The following is a 19,285-nucleotide window of genomic DNA, read 5'->3' on the forward strand; positions in this document are numbered from 1 at the left end:
CGGATGAAAGGTTTATTACTGTCTTCTCTGGGACTTTGAATTAACAAGCCCAAGGCCTACCTTCTATTCTCTGAGGCTTCCTTCATTGGAGCATTTCTGGACATGATTGCCCTGCAGGCATTTCCACTGCCAAAGAGATTCCAGGGCATTCAGGCTTCGGTCCTAGGGTTTGAAGCAAAGGGCGTTTGTCCCAGTCTCGACTGTTCAGAGACTGTTTGGTCTTCCAGCATCTTGCATCCTTCTTGTGTTTCACTCTCATGGACACATGCAGCCCGATAAGTGGAATATTCATCTGTAGTGCAGTGGAATAAACTTTGTCGATCTCATGGGCAGGATTTGTGTTTCTAGTAAGATGACTCAGAACTTTCAGTGGTGAATGCCAACCTGTGATGTGGCAGACCACTCTTTCCTCCTTCATAGGTCTTGGTGGTGATGATTGTGTCTGCTCTGAGTAGGAGACGTCAAGGACATGGTGCCTGGGGTCTCTGGTCTTCCATCGTATCAGTCTGTTGGAGCTGTGCACCATCCATTTGTCACTAAAAACCTTTCTGCTTTCCGTCAAGTGCAAGTTGATAATAGTACTGACAGACACCATGACTGCCATGTTGCACTGTAACAAGCAGGCTGGAGTGAGGTTCTTTGCCCTCTGTGTTGAGACTCTGAAATTGTGGCCGTTGTTGGAACTTCATGATGGTCTGTCACCTGATGGGATCCCTCAAAATCAGAGTGGGTGACCTCCATAGGCATCATCTTACAGATCAAAACTGGCATTTATACCCGGAAGTTGAACATGGTTCTTTTGCCTATGGGGGTGTGCCATCAGATCTTTTTGCTATTCCAAAAACTCAGTGTCGAGCCTTCTGTGTTTTATAGTTTCCTCTTTCTAGGTCTCTCTCAGACGTGTTCTGTCTTCAGTGAGACTCCAGCCTCCTATACATACTTCCTCCTCTGCCACTGATCCCGCAGCCCTCATGAGTAAGTCAGGTGGCACAGAGTTCAGCTGACTATAGTTGGCCCAAATTCGGTCAGGAGGACCTAGTGCCCTGTGCTTCTGCTGTCCTATTTGGCTTGCTTGTCAGAGGAATCTGCTGGCCCAGCAAAAAGGCAAAATACTGCATCCAAATGACTAAAAATCGGCAGCCCCATGCATGGAGATTGAGCCGAACTAGCTGAGATTGATAATAGTCCTCCTTCGAAGGGAGTGGGTACCTTTTTGTCTGGTTACTGGTCTTTCACAAGTTGACCTACTCAGAATTGAAATTCCTCACTGCCTACCCTCCTCCCTTTTCTCCTGAGTGAATTTCTGGGAGTTAGTAAGGTTTCCTCTTAAAGTTGCACACAGTCAGTGTTTCCCAGTCTCTAAATCATGCTCCGTATCAGAGTGTACGAAAAACATGAATGAAAAACTGACGTCAGCATGCAGGGATGATACCGCTGTGCTGCTGTGTAGCATAATGCCGGGACATGCCCTCCTGGAGAAGTTTCAGAATGTAAGAAATCTGCAGTTAGATACACTAGCCAGCAGAAAGTGAGTTAAGAAGGTTTGTAAATTATTCATCTCACAGTTGTAGGAAAATGTGTAGATGATGTAGCCCCTCGATGGTACTATGTTGTGTTGGAAGTGGAGCTATTAACACTTCAGACATGTTATACTGTCTTAGTTCCCGTTTGCAGTAAATCATTCAGGGGCTGATCATGGACATGATTGCGACTTTGGTAGCCGTAAACCTTTACAGTACAGTAGTGTTCTTCAAACCTTGCTCCATCATGCTTGCTTTATAATTACGTTATTGTTGCAGCATTCATCTCCATTACATGTGCTGTGTCACAAGATGGGCAGTTCCCATACTGTTGTTTTCCCGTCTCTATTTTTTTTTTTTTTTTTTTTTTTTTAACTGAAGAAAATCCAAGTATAGTAATGTCTTTTAAACATCTTTGTTTTTATTCTTTAGGGGGTGTTCAGCTCATTTGCAATAATATGGTAACAAGCACTAGAGCAATCGTTAACACTGCAAGAAGCATGGTCTCCACTATCATGAAGTTTCTTGACTCTGGTCTTAGCAAGGCGGCTGATAGCAGTTTGAAAGCACGAGTCATGACATCCGAACCTGATAATGCCGAAGGGATCCATAACTTTGCACCTTTAGGTTGGTAATGTGATAAGATTTTTTTTGTTTCTGCCCGATGAAAATAATCTTCTAAACTGAATTATAAAGTATAACCTCTCTTTAATGTTTCATCTTCATGTCTATTCTGCTTTGCTTAGGGGGTCTAAGCCTGAAGGTTTCATTTGTTTTTTTAAACACAGATTCAAGGTCCAATTTTTGAATGCCATGACATGTTCAAGGCCAGGAGCATTACCCTTAGAAAGACAACTTTCATATGTTTACTTTTTCACCCTGTCATTACGCGACCTAATTCGTTGCGTTTAGTCTGAGAGCATGTCGATGCTTATTTTCCCAGCAAAAAAAAAAAAACTTGTACTGGAAGTTCCTGTATATAGATTTCTCGTGGTATTTCGTTTTGCAAGTCTGACAAATAAGTGCGGTTAACAATGTTTTTCCTTGTACTAAGGACGTTAATAACTTTTCCGTACGCAGGCTGTTTTATTTTCCAACTTAAATCTTTTCCTTGGGGGGGGGGAGGGGGCAAGCCATTAAACCATTTGTTTGCTAAACCATTGTTAATAATGAGTTAAATAGTGAAATTAGTATTATTTTCTGCTCTTTTTTTTATCTTCCAATGTTTTCAGGTACAATTACTTCAAGCAGCCCAACTGCACAACCTGCTGAGGTACTGCTCCAGGCCACGCCCCCTCACAGACGAGCTCGGTCTGCCGCTTGGTCTTACGTCTTTCTGCCGGAGGAGGCCTGGTGTGACCTTACAATCCATCTACCATCAGCCGTACTGTTGAAGGAGATACACATTCAGCCTCATCTTGCCTCTCTAGCTAGTGAGTTCATGGTTTCTGTTTTGTGACACTTTGCTATTGCAGTAGATGCTCATGATTAGCTAACGTCTACGTACTAAAAATGATTCATTACATTGACTACTAATACTGTTGTCAAATCACAAAAAAGGTTTCTTTTTCCATGTGTAGTTGTTAAATTCATGTTACCTTTTCCCTTAATTGTGCACCACTTTGTTTTTAGACCCTTCATATCAACCATGCATAATGGTTGGTTTGGGCCTGATTATCCGCATGACCGCAAATGACTGGATCCATTTCTAACGCACCTCTTCTGCTTTGTAGGGGTTAAACCAGTAATGCTTGGCAGTGGAAGTAATATCGAACAAGTGTGCAAGACTAGCCCTCCACTTGCGCGCTAGTATGCTTTATAACCCGGGTAGTTCATTGCATTGCTCTTCTTGTTTCGTGTCAGTTTAGAGTTCTCATGAAAACTGTCTTGAAAGCACTATTTACAAATGGCAGTTGTGAGAAATAATCAACTAAAGTAGATCATTTTACCTCATTCCATCGAAGCTCTGATTTGGTGAAGGAATCCACAATTTGTTAAAATTAGAGTTATCATAGTAGCTTTGATGTACCTGAACTCTAACAGTGATGAAAAGCATACACATGGCTCTACAGTGCTGCACATCTCTGTAACACAACATCTAACAGGTTTTTAATAGAAGCATCGCTTTATTTTACACATAGGGTAGAAAAAGTGTTTAAAGGAAAACAGTTTAAAGTAAAATGTCTGTGAATGACGTGTTTTCAAGAGGAAAGCTTTTGAAGTTGAGAAACTCCTGGCCACTTGTATCCCGGAAGTTGGGTTATTAACATTAGCTTGTTGCACTCTGCACTTTTCGTAATAGAGAATCCTATGTTTCTTTCACAGTGCAACACTCCTAGGTTGCCCAACCCCCAGCACCTTCAGTTCTTATGAGCCCATCCTGTTCTGCATACATGCTTCCCAAACACGATTCATCCATCCCAGTTCCTATTATGTAATTCTGAGTTGATATTTGGAATACTTTTCAGTAGGTAAAATCACATTTCACCCTTAACCAGCCTTCACAGGATGCCGAAGTTCACCACTTCCTAATACGTGCATCTTAAATATGCATCTTTTTTTATTTTCATTTTTTCAAGTTAAAAAATAAAATGAAACAACACAGGAAGCAAAATATTTGAAAATGGAGGTGAATGTCAATGGTTTGCAGACTGTCTGAGCCCCCACTTGGTGTGCCTGTGCATCTTACACATGTAAAAGGCATCAACATTGATGAAAGTGACTCAACTGCTTACCTTTATAGCCAAAGTAAAACACAGAGTAAAGTTAACAAAACACGAGTTTTCCGTCGTATTGCAGTAGCGATGGGACTCCATATTGTGTTTTAATTTTTCCATATTTTAATGAGAAAATTTACCCTGTAGAGTTAACCTGTCGAAATACACCTTCTTGGATATATTCCTTGCAAATTCAGTTTGTGCTTCTTTCAGACTTGCATATGTTGTATATAATTATTTTTTGAGCAGCGGCTCATACTTCATTCAATGTCATTTAAACTTTGGAAGGATGGGTTAAACGCCAATTTTGATTCTTCACCACTCATAACTCTTTTTACTTCGCTTTTCCCATTTCCTGGTATTGCTTTTTTTTTTTTTTTTACATTTCTCTAATCCCTCCTTGAACCAGTTGAGTATGGTTTGACAATACTCTCTTCACCTCCCCTTTCGTGCTCTGATGTTACATTCAAACATTTATGTGTCCACTTTAACCACCTCGGGAGATTTTTGGACCACAGTACAAAAAGTATGCTGAGATATTGGAGAAGCCCAATTGAGCTGTGCTTTGTAAGCGCCTCTTTGGGATATGGCCATGAGGTCTGTAAAGAAATATTGTAAAGAAAATTATTCGCGTTTTGTGGTATAGCAAGGTAGTAGCTAAAACTACCCTCAGTGGCCCTGATGAGGGAAGTGAACAAGAGAGGGAGTCTATAGGCCTGATTTAGATGTTGGCAAATGGGATATCCATTACGTTTGTGGCGGAGTATTCCCCTCTGCCGACATCTAAATCAGGTCCTTAGTTTCTAAGATGTGTCACTTTATTAACTAGCTTATGAGCTCCAGTTTACTGCTGAATGAATGTTAGAATTTGATACTGGATTTAACCTAACTCTAGCTTCTGTATTCTAGGTCCCACCCAGTTATAGTCCTTAGTGAATTCATCATAGCAGTTGCGTTGCTTTCATTACTTTTGCTTCACCAGCAGTTAGAACTTTTGATTGCAAGTCCCGCATTGGCATTTTAACAATATTTTTTTAGTTTTTCCTTTACTCACTGGCTGTTCTAGTAAGGTTTTAGTAGGCATCTTTTAAATGCCATACCAGAATATATGATAGAATTACAATTTACTGTGTTTGTAAGTTCCTATGTAATGATTTTAATTAAACTTGGATTTAACTCACTGTATTCTAGGTTCCATCCAGTCGTAGTCTTTATTAAATTCATCATAGCAATTGCGTTGCTTTCATTACCTTTACTTCAGCAGCAGTTAGAATTGCTAATTGGAAACTCTGCTGTGGGATCTTAAACTATTTAGTTTTTCCTTGACTCACTGGCTGCTCTAGTAAGGTTTTAGTATAAATCTTTGAAATGTCACTTAAGGATGTGTGATAAAATTAGAATTTGTTGCCTTTGCATTCTCTTGCAGTGGTTTTAGTTAACCTTCACCTGATTACAAGAGCTGCTGCAAAGAAGCATCCGTGCTAGTCTTCCCTGCATGTGACACTAGAGATATAAAGGACTACTGCATTACCTCAATTCAAATGTTTTATACATTTCTCTTCTTTTGTTAATTGTTCGACAGTAGGATCTTTTGTCTACATTTGTAATGTCAGCTTATTAACCCTGTTCATGCACAAAGCCCATGTCTTATATTTGGTTGTTCATGGGTTTCTATTCAATTTTGGGGAATTTATTTATGAAAATCCCAGGGAAAAGAAAAGACAAGAGGGTCGTTCAACATATAATTTTGTTGGTGTGTTTTTCAGTGTTATGGGGTTTATTATTCTAGTTCCAGTGAAGGATTTCAGGTAGTAGAAATTGGGGGAATGTGTAATAAAAACATCATCAAGCATTTATGTGTTAGTGAAATAGGTCTTTACAATATATGCTGTTTAAAAACAAAATTTGTCTTTTAGCCTGTCCATCTTCTGTATCTGTGGAAATCAGTGCAGATGGTGTGAATATGTTACCTTTATCAGCTCCTATTATCACAAGTGGACTCACCTACATAAAAATCCAGCTTGTAAAAGCTGAAGTGGCCTCTGCTGTTTGTCTTCGGCTTCATCGTCCAAGAGATGCTAGCACATTAGGACTGTCGCAGATTAAATTGCTGGGTCTCACAGCCTTTGGGAACACTTCCTCGGCAACTGTTAACAATCCATTTCTTCCTTCTGAGGATCAAGTTTCCAAAACCAGGTAGGCATTGCTTTTTAATATTTTCAAATTACCATATTTTGTTGTATTGCATTCACTACAAAGTTAGAGTAATATTTATCATCCAAAATAGAATAGTATGTTTGAAGTCCCAAATTTAATAGTATACGTTTAGTTGGTTGGAGTGAACTAAATTGCTTAGCTAGAGTAAGTATGTTGGCACTACAGTCTACGTTCTACACATTTGTGGGAAAGGTTTTTAATTGTATAGAATCCATATGCATTTTGATCAATAGCAGCATATCTACAAATATATACTTTGTCCGTATTCAATTAGTGTAAGGAATGATACCTGATAGAGACTTCTAGCTGCAGATTATTTACCTTTACATTTCCCCAGGCACCAGACTGGACCCTAAAACGTTTGCTCAAGCAATAGCCCTGCACGAGCCACTGGGTGGCTCAGTTCAGTTCCGCGTGGCATCGTTGGCGCCGGATGTGACTTCGTGGTCACCTGTCTAGGTGGCACCCAGGCGTGCGGTTGTCAGTTATTTTCTTTCCATGCCAGTTAGCTCAGATCCGGAGGGAGCTACCTCTCTGTCTCTTTTTGATAAGCCTTTTGTGCGAAGATTTGTCAAGGTTTTTTCTTGTTGAAGCATTAGGAATGTCATCCAGGAAGAGAGGATTCAAACTGTATTGTGCCAGCCCCATTTTGATTCCTGACGATCCGGGGCTGACAGTGTCAGCAGCCAGGCATGGAAGAAGGTTGGGGGGGGGAGTCACTGGATCCTTTAGAATACCAATTAGATTGATCTTTGGACTGGTATGAGGAACTAGGAGAGGCTAGTGGACTGGGCACCTCTCCAGATTATGGCTTGCCCTCGCCCCATACAGTGGCTATGGAGGGAAGGAGCTTCCTATGCAGTAGTGGTGCGGAGGGCAGTGGAGGTCCTTGACCTCGAACTGTCCTCAGTGGCTGTCAAGACAAACATCCTGATGGAAGTGCTTCAGCCTGGGGCTTCCACTTCCGCGCCCCTCCTGCCCTTTAACAAGGCACTTACTGATGTCCTGCTGGGGAGGTCCAAACCCAGCACAGGGTTTCCTGCAAATAGGTAGATTTCCTGCCTCCAATGCCCTGCACTGGGCAACCCTAGTTTCCTCAGCCAACACCCCACCCCTGAGAGCCTAGTAGTCCAATCCTTATCTTCCCATGGCACGATTCCTTCTGTTCCCCAGACATGGAATCCAAGAGGCTGGACCTTCTTGGGAAGAATATGTTTTCTTCCACCAGCCTGGCACTGAGGTCGGTGAACACCTCTTGCTTATCGGGCCCTTTCTCACACACTATATGGGATACGGTTGGTCAAATGCTGCTTCAGGTCCCGGAGGAGGACCGGGTCATACTCTCCAAAGCAGTAAAAGATGGGAGGGACGCAGCAAAGTTCACCATTCTGTTTGGCCTGTAGACGACTGTCATGCTGGGCAGAGTGGTTGATTTGGTGGTGGCCTTATGGCGCCATGCCTGGCTGAGAACATCTGGCTTTTCAGGAAAGTCCAGACAGACCTTATGGACCTGCCCTTCGATGGGACTTGTGGGTTTGGCAAGAAGGCAGACTCTGTGCTGGAGCGTTTTAAGACTCTCGGGCTACTGCAAGTCCTTAGGCTTCTCGGCGAACACCCATCCACCATCTGCCTTTTGTGGATATGGAAGTGCCGCAGCACTGTGCCACTCCAATGCCAGCCACCATCCTACACAACCACCCCAGGCTATGTGAGGACGTGGGTGCAGTGCCTTCAGACCTAGAGGGTCTGGAAGCTAGAAGTCGTTCGCCTTCCAGTCCTTGGCAACTGCACCCTCCAAGCCATCCTACTTCGATTCTACAGAACCATGGTTGCCCAGTTGGAGACAGAGTACAACACCATCTTCTCGACTGGCGGTCCATTACATCGGATGCATGGGTACTGCAGATCATTCAGAGGGGCTATGCCTTTCCCTTCCAGTCTTTTCCTCCCCAGTACCACCTACACACGAACGGCTGGTGGAGTATAATTTGACCTTACTCAGAGAGGCAGTTACAGCTGTCCTAGCCAAAGGAGCTATAAAAAGGGTCCAGATATCAAAAGTAGGCAGTGGTTGTTAGTCCCACTTCTTTCTGATTTCCAAAAAGAACAAGGGTCTTCACCCTGTTCTAGATCTAACTCTCTTTCTCGAAAAGGAGAAATTCATGATGCTCACCTTAGCTCAGGTCTTGTCTGCCCTAGACAAAGAATGGACTTGCAGGATTTGTACTTTCATATCCATATCCTGCCTGCCCACAGACGTTACCTGTGGTTCAGGGTAGGCCACAAGCACTTTGTTTACTGGGCTCCCCTTTGGCCTTACCAGCGCCCCTCGGGTGTTCACCAAGGTGATGGCAGTGGTCACTGCTCATCTGCACAGGTAAGGGGTTTCAGTCTTCCCCTACCTTGAAGACTGGCTGTTAAAGACTGGCTCTGCCCAGGCTGTCGTCTCTCACCTCCAGACTACTGTGAACCTCCTATATTTGCTGGGGTTACTATAAACGTGTCTAAGGCATGCTTGACTCCCTGTCAGACGCTCCTTTTCATTGGAGCTGTTTTGGACACAGTGTAGTTTCGGGCTTATCCTGCCGAGCAGCGAGTCCAGGATATCCAGGTTATTCAGATGTTTAGGCCTCTATCCAGGATTTCGTTGGGGATGACATTGAGGCTGCTGGGCCTAATGATTCATGCATCCTTCTAGTAAATCATGCCAGATGGCATCTGCGGGCTCTGAAGTTCCAATGGGGGCAGCATCAGTGAAATCTCTCTGACATGGTTCAGATCTTGGAGGGAATTGCGAAAGATCTTCAGTGGTGGGTTACAAGCTGCGATTGGGTCAAAGCCAGACTCCTCTTCCTTCCCCAACCAGACCTCACAGTGGTGACAAATGCATCACTTCTGTGATAGGACGGCCATCTGGGAGAGGTGGAGATCAGAGGTCTCTGGTCTCTGCCAGAATTAGACTCCACATCAACTTGTTGGAGCATCTGGAGATACGGCTTGCATTGAAAGCATTTCTTTCTTCTGTCAAAGGGATGTTAGTGCAGGTGTTCATGGACAACCCTACGGCAGTGTGGTACTGCAACAAGCGGAGTGGGGTTGTGGACCCTTTGTCAAAAGGCCCTGCCTGTCTCTGGACATGGATGGAACAGCAGGGCATTTCCCTAGTGGTTCAACACCTGGCAGGTTCTCTAAATGCCAGGGTTGAAGAACTCAGCCGTTGGTTAGATCTGTTCGGCTCCGTAGAGAACGTGCAATGTCGTCAGTACTGCACGTTGGAGTTTCCAAGGAGGCTCTCACTCGCTGATGCTTTTCGTCATGAGTGGAGTTCAGGTCTCCTGTAAACCTTTCTGCCTATACCACTTCCGCCCAGAGTTCTCAAGAAGGTCCAGAATGACCAGGCACAAAGAACCATTGGGCAACTGGGCAAGGAAAGTCTGGTATCCTGAGCTTCTGAAAATGAGCATCGGTCCTCAGATAAGGCTGCCCATTTGGGAGGATCGTCTGTTGAAGTAGCAGGGGAGGGTCCTCCATCCGAACCTGCCAACTCTGCGCCTTCATGCATAGAGATTGAGCAGCGGCAGTTGACAGCCATCGACCTTCCTCCCGAAGTCTGTTATGTTATTCTGGCAGCCAGGCGTTCCTCCACCAATAAGGCATACGCCTGCTGTTGGAAAAAATGGATGAAATATTATACAGCAAAGTCTTTAAATCCTCTTTCAGCTTCTCTCTTTGATGTTCTTTTCATGTTGTCTCTTGCCCAGCAGGGCTCTGCTCTGGGCACTCTTGAGGGCTATCTGTCTGATTTATTCACTTTTCACTTTTCTGCAGCTGCCTGACCAACCGTGTTTAAGTCCCCTATTGTAAATAGGTTCCTAAAATGGCTTGTACGTATGTTTCCCCCTTCACCCCATATGCCTCAGTGGGACCTGAGCCTGTTGCTCACATACCTCATATCTGCTCCGTTTGAGCTACTTTACAACTGTCTGCTCGCCATCAAAGCAGCTTTTCTCATGGCCATAACATCTGCCCAGAGTGTGAGTGAGCTGCAGGCCTTGTCATCCAAGCCTCCATATCTCACAGTGTTTCCTGATAAAGTGGGCTTCGCACCCTTGCCTCTTTTCTCCCGAAGGTGGTGACCCCATTTCATTTGGAAGAGAAAGTCACCCTGCCCACCTTCTCTGCTCCCCCACATCCCTCCAAGGAAGATAAGCGACTCAATGGCTCTACCCAAAAAGAGTGTTGTAATTCTACCTTAACCGCATAAAAGAGTTCAGGGTGGACAACCAACTCTTTATGGGTTGCGTGGGAGTAAGGAAGGGTCGAGCAGTACAGAAACAAACCATTTCGCGATCTGTCATTCTCTGTATCAAGATCTGCTACATCCTGGGCTTGCAGGCTCATTCCACAAGGGGAAAAGCTGCGACCACGGCGTTAGCTCCTGGCGTCCCAGTCCTGGACATCTTTCAGACAGCAACATGGGTATCCCTGCACATATTTGCAAAGCACTGCTGCCTAGACAGTCACGTCCTCGGAGATTAGCATTTCTCCTGCTCTGTCCTGCTGGACTTACTAGTGTAAGATCATTTGTCCATAACCCACCGCCAGGAGGAAAGGGCTTGGGTATCTATTCAAAGGTAAGGAATCTGCAGCTAGAAGTCTTCATCAGATGAGCAAGTTACTTTACGTCGGTAACACATTATCTGGTAGAGACTCGATCTAGATGCAGATTCCTTACAGTCACCCATGCCTTCCCGGTCTGTAGACTAATTTGCTCGGGTTAGGGTGATCCCTTTCAGGCACACATATTCATCATTTTTTTCATGGCTCTGCGTTACTGGCTTGGAAAGTCATGATTGAAGTAACCTGTGTGACGCCTATGTAGGCGACGTGATAGAATAGACCCTCCAATGGCGCCTGCAGGGTTGTTGTTCGAGCAAAAGTTTCCAGATCTAGTCTGATGCCTGGGGATTTCAAAGGTGAGGAATCTGCAGGTAGATAGAATCTCTACCAGATAATGCGTTGCCGAAAGTAAGTAGCTTGTTCTAACAGAACTATCCTGCCTCACAGAACCTCTTCCCTCGCAGATCTTAATGTTAAAAGGCTTTAATTTAAATAGGAGTTCGACATCGCTGGTGTAGAGTCGGTAAAGTCAGGTTCACCAAAGGTAGGAGAGAACCATTGAAAGGCTGATAACACCCTTTTAAACTCTCAAAGATCTGTCGAAAAGGCAGTATAACAAAATAATAATTCTGGTTATCCAAGAATGAGTGTACCCAAAGAATTGCATGACCACTGCAGTCTCTTGTATATGCTATAGTAATATTAAATGGGATACAAATGCAGCAAAGATGTTGAATTACACCAAAGCAGTGATTCCACTAGAATCTAACACAAAGCTGATACCTTCGAAGTTGGCACTGAGTGTGCCTCTCAGGGAACGAAAGCTTGCTTTGATTTAGTGTTTAATGTTATTTGTCTCAGCCACCTTTAGTAGCTGAATTACCACCACCCTGTCAGTCGGTTTCTGCTGCTTCACACAGATTACAAATGAGGTGATATTCTGTGACCTTTTCTCAATCTTCGAGGCTTTTTGAGGAGATGTGTAATGATACACTTGAGTTGCTCATACACTAAGCTGGAGAACAGAGAAATTCTGATCACTGACCGAGAGGTATTGAAATAAAGATTTAAACTCATTCATTAGACAGGGATTTGGCACTTCTGTCATTGTATGCATAAATATGTTCTACCACACAGTTTAATGTCACTTATCAAACTCACCTTTTTATTCCAAAGTCTGACTTGTGTACTGGGCAACATATGGTTACTAAGTGAAGTATTTGTCACAAGGATGACCTTGCTGTACTCTCTATTAACATAAAGAATTAATGACTATGCCGTTTTTTTTTTTAATTTGTAAGGTTTTAGAAACTGGGCGAGTATTGTGTCTCTCACCTTTTACAAAAAAGGATAGATTTTGGAAAGTGATGAGATAGAAAATTCAATATTTACGAGACTGTTTCCAGAAAAGAAGTTTTCCTACTAGATCACCACACAATATCCTTCTCGTAAAGCAGATACTGTTTGGTATAGTTCCTCATAAGCTGAATTGTGGATGTTAAAATTGGATTTTTTAAAAGTAAAACATTGCTCTTCTTGAATTATATATGCGAAATTACACATTTTAAATCATATTTGGTGATTTTTGTTATCTTTCAGCATTGGATGGTTGCGCTTACTGCATCACTGCCTCACGCACATCAGTGAGTTGGAATCCATGATGGCTAGTGCTGCTGCTCCCACTGCTAATCTTCTGCAGACATGTGCAGCATTACTGATGTCCCCTTATTGTGGAATGCATTCTCCAAACATTGAGGCTGTTCTTGTCAAAATAGGGCTTCAGTCTACCAGGATAGGCCTTAAACTAATAGATATCCTTCTTCGCAACTGTGCAGCATCTGGAATTGATCCTACAGGTAAAAAAAATGGTTGTTGCTGTAACCCTTTATTTTGTAATGTATCTTTGTGATTGTGGGATGGTGCCCATTGTAAATACCTTCCTGCATCTTTCATATTGTCTAAAATCTGCAATGTGCACTACCCTTAGAATTGCACTGGGATTCAGGAAAATGACAGAGTAAACCACAGTCGTCAGATTGCTGCCCCTTAACAGTTTAAGCCAGTGAAATATTATCTTGTTTATTTTCAGATTTGTTTCACTCTGAAATATATAGACAACTGACCACTGTTGAGAGGTTAAGTGTGGATCATGAACAGGCTAGTGAACAATAAGTATTTCTCCCTATAACCAAAATTAAGTGCACGTTTTCTGAAAATTATTTTTCCCCCTTTCTCATTTGGAGACAGTTAAAAGAGCTACAAATACAAATATCAGATAAAAATAAATCAGGGAGAAAAGTAGTGATAGAGGAAAATATTCTCTGACACCAGTTTAAAAGCTCTTTCACACAATCTCATGATCAAACAATGGGCTTTATCAAGACACGCTGTTAGTAGCTATTTGTGGTTAATATATTTTTTTGCAAATGTGCTGAAGAAACACTGGACTTCAAAGGGTGATCCTGGAAGTCTAAGGGAATTTTCGCTCCAGGGCGATCCTGTTGGCTCAATTCATCTGATTCTCAAATATAATGAAATTAGCTAAAGCTGCTGGTAAGCTGGTCCTGAATCACTTGTGTGGCCGCTCTGGTTATAGAAAAGTCCAACCCAGTCATGTCTGTTTTTCCTTTTTAGCTGTAGTGTGTGAGAGACTTGGGTTTCATGAATTGAGCGAGAGCAGGCCACATCTTATATAATTCTCGATGGATGATTGTGAATAACAGCTTTTTACACTGTTAGGTTCTGGATGACATATGATTGAGAGAACAAGGCATGAATTGTCTGATTACTCAGACATCCAAGGTGAAATCCAGCCCTCTTATTCACAGCTTCCGATCTACAATTTTATGTTATAAATGTTCTCCTAGCCTAATATTTATTTTTATGAGAATTAACAATTTTAGCTATGTATGGTTGCTTGCTGTGTAAAGGTTCAGAACATAATTTAAAAAATTAGTGCGAGCAAAGAAGCATATGATTATTTAGGGCAACACCATTAACTGCAATAGGTTAACCCTGTGTCCCTCAGAACCTGGGTATATAGTGATATATGACTACAATGGTCCTGTTAAGAAATATGGCGGCCAACAGTTTATATTCTGTCTTATAACTTTGATGTAGCAATAAATGATTTAAAACACACAGCTGTCTATCTTTCGTATATAATAATTTGTGTAACGAGGTAACAGAAGAAAACTAAACTCGGCTGTCTTCTAAAGTGACAAAGTTGAAGTGATTATGCAGTGTGATTAAGTGACTGAGCAAAAAAAATAACATAAAGCAGTGGCTCCGTTATAATGTCTGATTTGTTCTTTTAACCCTCTATACAACAGCAGCTCATTTTTACAATGAATAAATTTTGCCGCATTCCGAGAAAATACTGGGTGCAGCAAATATATGTAGTTGACGTTCCTACCCTTCTTAGTCGCGTTTTCTTAAAACATCAGTATGGGACTTCCAGAGCACTGAAATCAAGTGTAGTCTGAAGTCATGAGTAACCTGCCTATCCAGTACATATCTTGGATCAGAGAACAAATAGAATGTGCGTAGACGTGGAGAATGCCCCCCCATCAATCACACCAACTCTCTCCTGCTGGGATGGGGTACAAACAGGGGATCAAAACGATGTCCACAGGACATAGGATCCCAGTCTTCCTTTGTGGGGCAGTAGACAATTGGTATTTCAGTGATAGCAAAGGGAATCAGTAAGGACAGTAGCCACTTGTCCTCCTATTTACAAAAAAATGACTACATTGTTAGAGCTCCTCACCACGCTTCTGGATATTTGTTGTGCCCTATATTTATTCGGAATGCGCCGAAAAGTATTCATTGTAAAACTAGGTGTTTTTGTACAGAGGACTGAAAGAACATAATGGGCACCATAACAATTCAATTGTATTGATGTTTTTTTTTTTTTTTTTTTTTCAAATTCACTTGAAAACACTGCATGATCACTTCACCTTTATTTAACTTTTGACGGCAGCCTTGTTTATTTTTTTTTGTTACCTTGCTATATGAATGACAATATCTGAAGCATGCCAGATTCCTGTGGGTTTGAAATCATTTATTGATATATATATGACAGAATATAAACTGTGTGAAGCAATATTTCTGTTCCTCCCAACAGAACCCTTATAGTCATATACGATTTTGAACATGCAGGGTTTCTTAGTGGTATGTTACTGTTGTTTTAGTAGTTTGCAACTGTAAAGTGAGAAGTGTTTTTTTTTTTTTCTTCATGATTTCTTTCTTGCTAAGCTGTGCTTGAAAGATGAACATAGTTACATCACAGCAGTAAAAAAAGATGTCTTATTTTTACTGAGCTGACGTAATTGTAGTGAATAATCAGATTTTGAAAAGCCTGTTCATAGTAGTGGGTGTGTCAGAGTCCTATACATAACATATAGAATTATGGATGGCGAACTGTGAATAACAGATAATTTTCACCAAAGAACTTTAAATGGTATCAAATGTACGAAAGCGAAGTGATGTCACTCAAAACCCCCAGTTATGTTTGGCTCCTCTAATCTTCCCTTGAGCCACACACAACATATAGCACTTGCTTCTTTCCCCTCTGCGACCCCTCACCACTTCCACCCTTCTAGAAGAAAGGTACCTGGCCAATAGATTGCACTGTGCACCTCCACACAGACATGATTCTGTTCCAGAAATGACGTGCAGGGCCTATGAAGGCACCACTCCCGCAAGCTTTCAGTTTCTTTCTTTCCGCTACACCAGATGCAGATCTGAAGCTATCTCTCGACTCTTGAAACATTATTACCTCAAATTTCACAGTGTGCAAGGGGATTGTCACTTCCCAAGACGACAGGATTCAAACCCTGAAAGGTATGTCGCAAACAGATGTCTGTGAAAGCTTCTGGTAAATTTGCCTATGGTGCCTGGGTTCGAGCCACAACTCTCTAAGGCCTGCAGTGATTGCAATCTAACAAACCTGAAGGCCAGACGAGTCCACAAGATGAAACTCTGCATCACCAAGCACTGCAAAGCTCCATGTCAGGGCTGGTCAAAGTTCAAGGGTCAGTCTCGATCCTGTTCCTTATCCAGGATTTTGCAGAAGTCTGTCCCAATGCTACTCATTGGCATGCTTCAACCTTTTGGGGTAGGTCAAAGAAAAAACTGAAAGAGTGAAAGGGGACTCAACCCCTTTCTGCCACTCTTGTTCTCCTGAGAAGGCGCAAGAGCTTCACCATGCCTCTCCTGCTCAAGAACTTGGCCAGTGTCTGAGTCCATCCCCCAGCTTTCTCCACCACAAAACAAGTTAACGGGGCTGTCCGTGACACCGAAGCAGATCGAAGAGTTCCACAAAGTCATGCTCCAACTCTTTGGCTCACTTCTGACATCCTCTGACGTGCCAGTTGGCAACACAGAGCTGCAACGGCCTCCGTGTGGGATACTGCTGGAGGATTCGCCCTGTGCTCCATTTGGACCTGTCACTGGCCTGCCGAGGCACTGAGTATGTCTCTAGCTCCATGACACACATTGGTTCCCGGAACGCTGGTGGCGATACCTATCGATCTGGGGAAGGGGCACCTATCATGCTCTTCGGCTCGGCCTGCTCTGCTACGCCCTCAACCGAGGCCAGTTTCTAACAAACATCAGCCTCCTACCTTCAGACCGATTTGGATAATGTCTGTGATGCTACTGATGAAGCTGGGATGAGAGACTCCTGTATCCTTTCCCCGCGGATACCACTTCTGCTGTGAGTTCTGAAAAGGATCAGGACCTACTTGGTCAAAGTAATCCTGGTGGTACCATGTTGAGCACAGAGAGTATGGTATCCATAACGACTGGGTATGAGCATCTGTCTTCCAATCAGGCTACCCCACCAGAAGGAGTGGCTGTTGCAGCAATGGGTCAGGGTTCTGCATCCAGGCCTTTGCAAACTCCACCTTCTGGCTTGGCGTTTGAGCGGTGTAAACAGAACAACTTTTACATTCTTGCAGAGCTGTTTGATGTCATCTTGACAGACCGGCGTCCCTTGACAGTGCAGATTATGCCTGTTGTTGGGACAAATTTGTGGGTTGGTGCAGCTCACGCCACTTTCTCTCCCTCCAAGCAAGGTTATTTGATGTTTTTGTTGTTAGTTTTGTCCCTCACCCAGCAAACAAACGGAACCTTTCAGCTCTTGCAGTTTTCCTACTGTTGCAGTACCAGCCTTCGTTATTTAAATCACCTGTTGTGGTGTGATTTTTTTTTATAGTTTTACAACCCCTGTTTACTCCCTCTCCTTTAGTCATGCAACAGTGGAACCATACCTTGGCCCTCACATATTTAATGTGCACTTCCGCTTGCGGCTTCTCATCTTCAACAAAGTGTTCCTCGGCGCCATAACTTTGGGGTCGTGAGTGGGTGAGCTTTAAGCTCGTTGTCAACCTGCTGTACTCTACTTTCTTCCTGGCAGACTGGTTTTGCAGACACAAGACTTCTTCCTGCCAAAAGTTGTTACGGCATTCCGTGTTTTTCAAAACCTCACTTTGCCGGTGTTCTTTGCTCCACCTCACCCCTTGGAGGAGGAGGAGAAGGAGGAGGAGGAGGAAGAGGAGGACTAACTAATTTGCTTGGACTCTAAAAGAGCGCTGAGCTTTTACATCGATCAAAGAAGGGCACTCCAGTGGGTGATCAGCTCTTTGGTGTGTTCTCTGGGGTGACAAAAGCAGGGTTGTGCAGAAACTGACTGTATTTCACTGGATTGTGCTCTGCATTAAGATCTGCTACACATTGGCCAAAAAGCATCCTCCAGAAGGGTTACATGCCCATTCCACCAGACCCGAAGTTGCCACCAATGTGTTAACATGTGGAGTTCCTGTCCTGTACATCTGCCAGACAGCTATGTGGGCATCACAGTATATGTCCATGAAGCACTACTGTCTGGACAGCCAAATTCGCTAAAAGAGGCATTTTATCTGCTCGGTTCTGCAGGACTTTTTGGTTTGAGTCCATTCACAGACCCACCTCCAAATAGGTAGGTGAGGATTCTGCAGTTTGTAGTGTCAGAAGAACAAGATGCTTACCTTCAGTAATGCTCTTTCAGGTAGAGATACTATCTAACCACAGTTTCCACACCAACCTTCCCATCTTCCCTGTTCTGTGAATTGGACTCTAGCCACGAATAAGATCCAAAGTCTTGGAATCTACACGCTACTCAGTCAGTTTGCTTTTGGGGCTTTGCTTCTGTGGGCGTGGACAGCCTCGAAAGCAATTGATGTCAGCTTCAGGGAGTGGCGCCTTTATGGACCCTTCATGTCATTTCAGGAGCACTGGTACTGCTGAAATAAATTCTGGTTCCCCTCTGATGCCTGAGGACTAGACAGAAGGTGAGGAATCTGAGGTTAGCCTCTACCATAACGAGTGCTGAAGGTAAGCAACTTGTTAATTTTCACTGTCCCTGAAAATCATTTGTCCCTACTTTATGCTACTATACAGGGAGAGAATTGTAATGGGGAAACATGCATAACTTGGTTTCCCCTTCTCGCCCCAAATGTTGGGAAAAAAAGACCCCTCGCCTTCCACCTTCACCCCCCTCTGTGCCTTCCCTCTCTTCCTGAAGCCGTTCCTTCTGGTTTCCATCAGAGCACAGAAGCAGTGCTGTATTTACAGGCTCTAAGAGCTCTGTCACAGGCGCCTAGAACTCCTTTTCAACGTACCAGTACTAACGATCACCTTTTTTTCCCCACACTTGCTACATCACGGCATTGAACAATTAGATTTAGAATCTTGTATTTGTGCGTTTGGCACCATTCAAAACAAGCAAATCTTTCATACCACAGCAATTGTTATATACAGGAATAAAGAAAGTGATTTTTTCAAAACTCTGTTGTTAAACATTGACCAGCGTCTGTCATTAACAGGGCCAACCCTTTTTATATAAGTATATATGCTTTTTGTCATGTTGCAGTATAATCTTTCACAGATCAGAACCCTGGCCACTGACTCGTGCATCCACCCACCTAAGGTTGATAAAAAAAATATTATCTTGAATTAGATACTAGTTTCACCTGTTGCAAACAGTACTACAAAATGGCATGACAAATGTTGAATGTTTAATTGTTATTCAATAGGAAATCTAAGCATTGTGTACACAATGCAATGAGACATTGAAATTCTGACAGTCGCACACTTCTTTTCATCCTTTCGAGATGGAGTAAATGAAAATGTCAAAATTTAGAAGTGATGATTTGTTATTGCATTACT

At 43.0% G+C, this 19,285-nt stretch overlaps 1 protein-coding gene across 4 annotated transcripts in view; it reads left to right on the forward strand.

Annotated features, from left to right (window-relative positions):
• Positions 1 to 19,285, forward strand: part of BIRC6 (baculoviral IAP repeat containing 6) — a 1,722,273-nt gene that overhangs the window by 1,212,112 nt on the left and 490,876 nt on the right. For all 4 annotated transcript variants that reach the window (XM_069234691.1, XM_069234693.1, XM_069234692.1 and 1 more), the window contains 4 exons: positions 1,953 to 2,147; positions 2,753 to 2,953; positions 6,154 to 6,433; positions 12,674 to 12,930. In XM_069234691.1, coding sequence (XP_069090792.1) covers positions 1,953 to 2,147; positions 2,753 to 2,953; positions 6,154 to 6,433; positions 12,674 to 12,930 — 933 coding nt within the window. The remainder of the gene's footprint in view (positions 1 to 1,952; positions 2,148 to 2,752; positions 2,954 to 6,153; positions 6,434 to 12,673; positions 12,931 to 19,285) is intronic.

Source organism: Pleurodeles waltl, chromosome 5 (genome assembly GCF_031143425.1).
Source record: "Pleurodeles waltl isolate 20211129_DDA chromosome 5, aPleWal1.hap1.20221129, whole genome shotgun sequence".
In the NCBI taxonomy this organism is placed as follows: Eukaryota; Metazoa; Chordata; class Amphibia; order Caudata; family Salamandridae; genus Pleurodeles; species Pleurodeles waltl.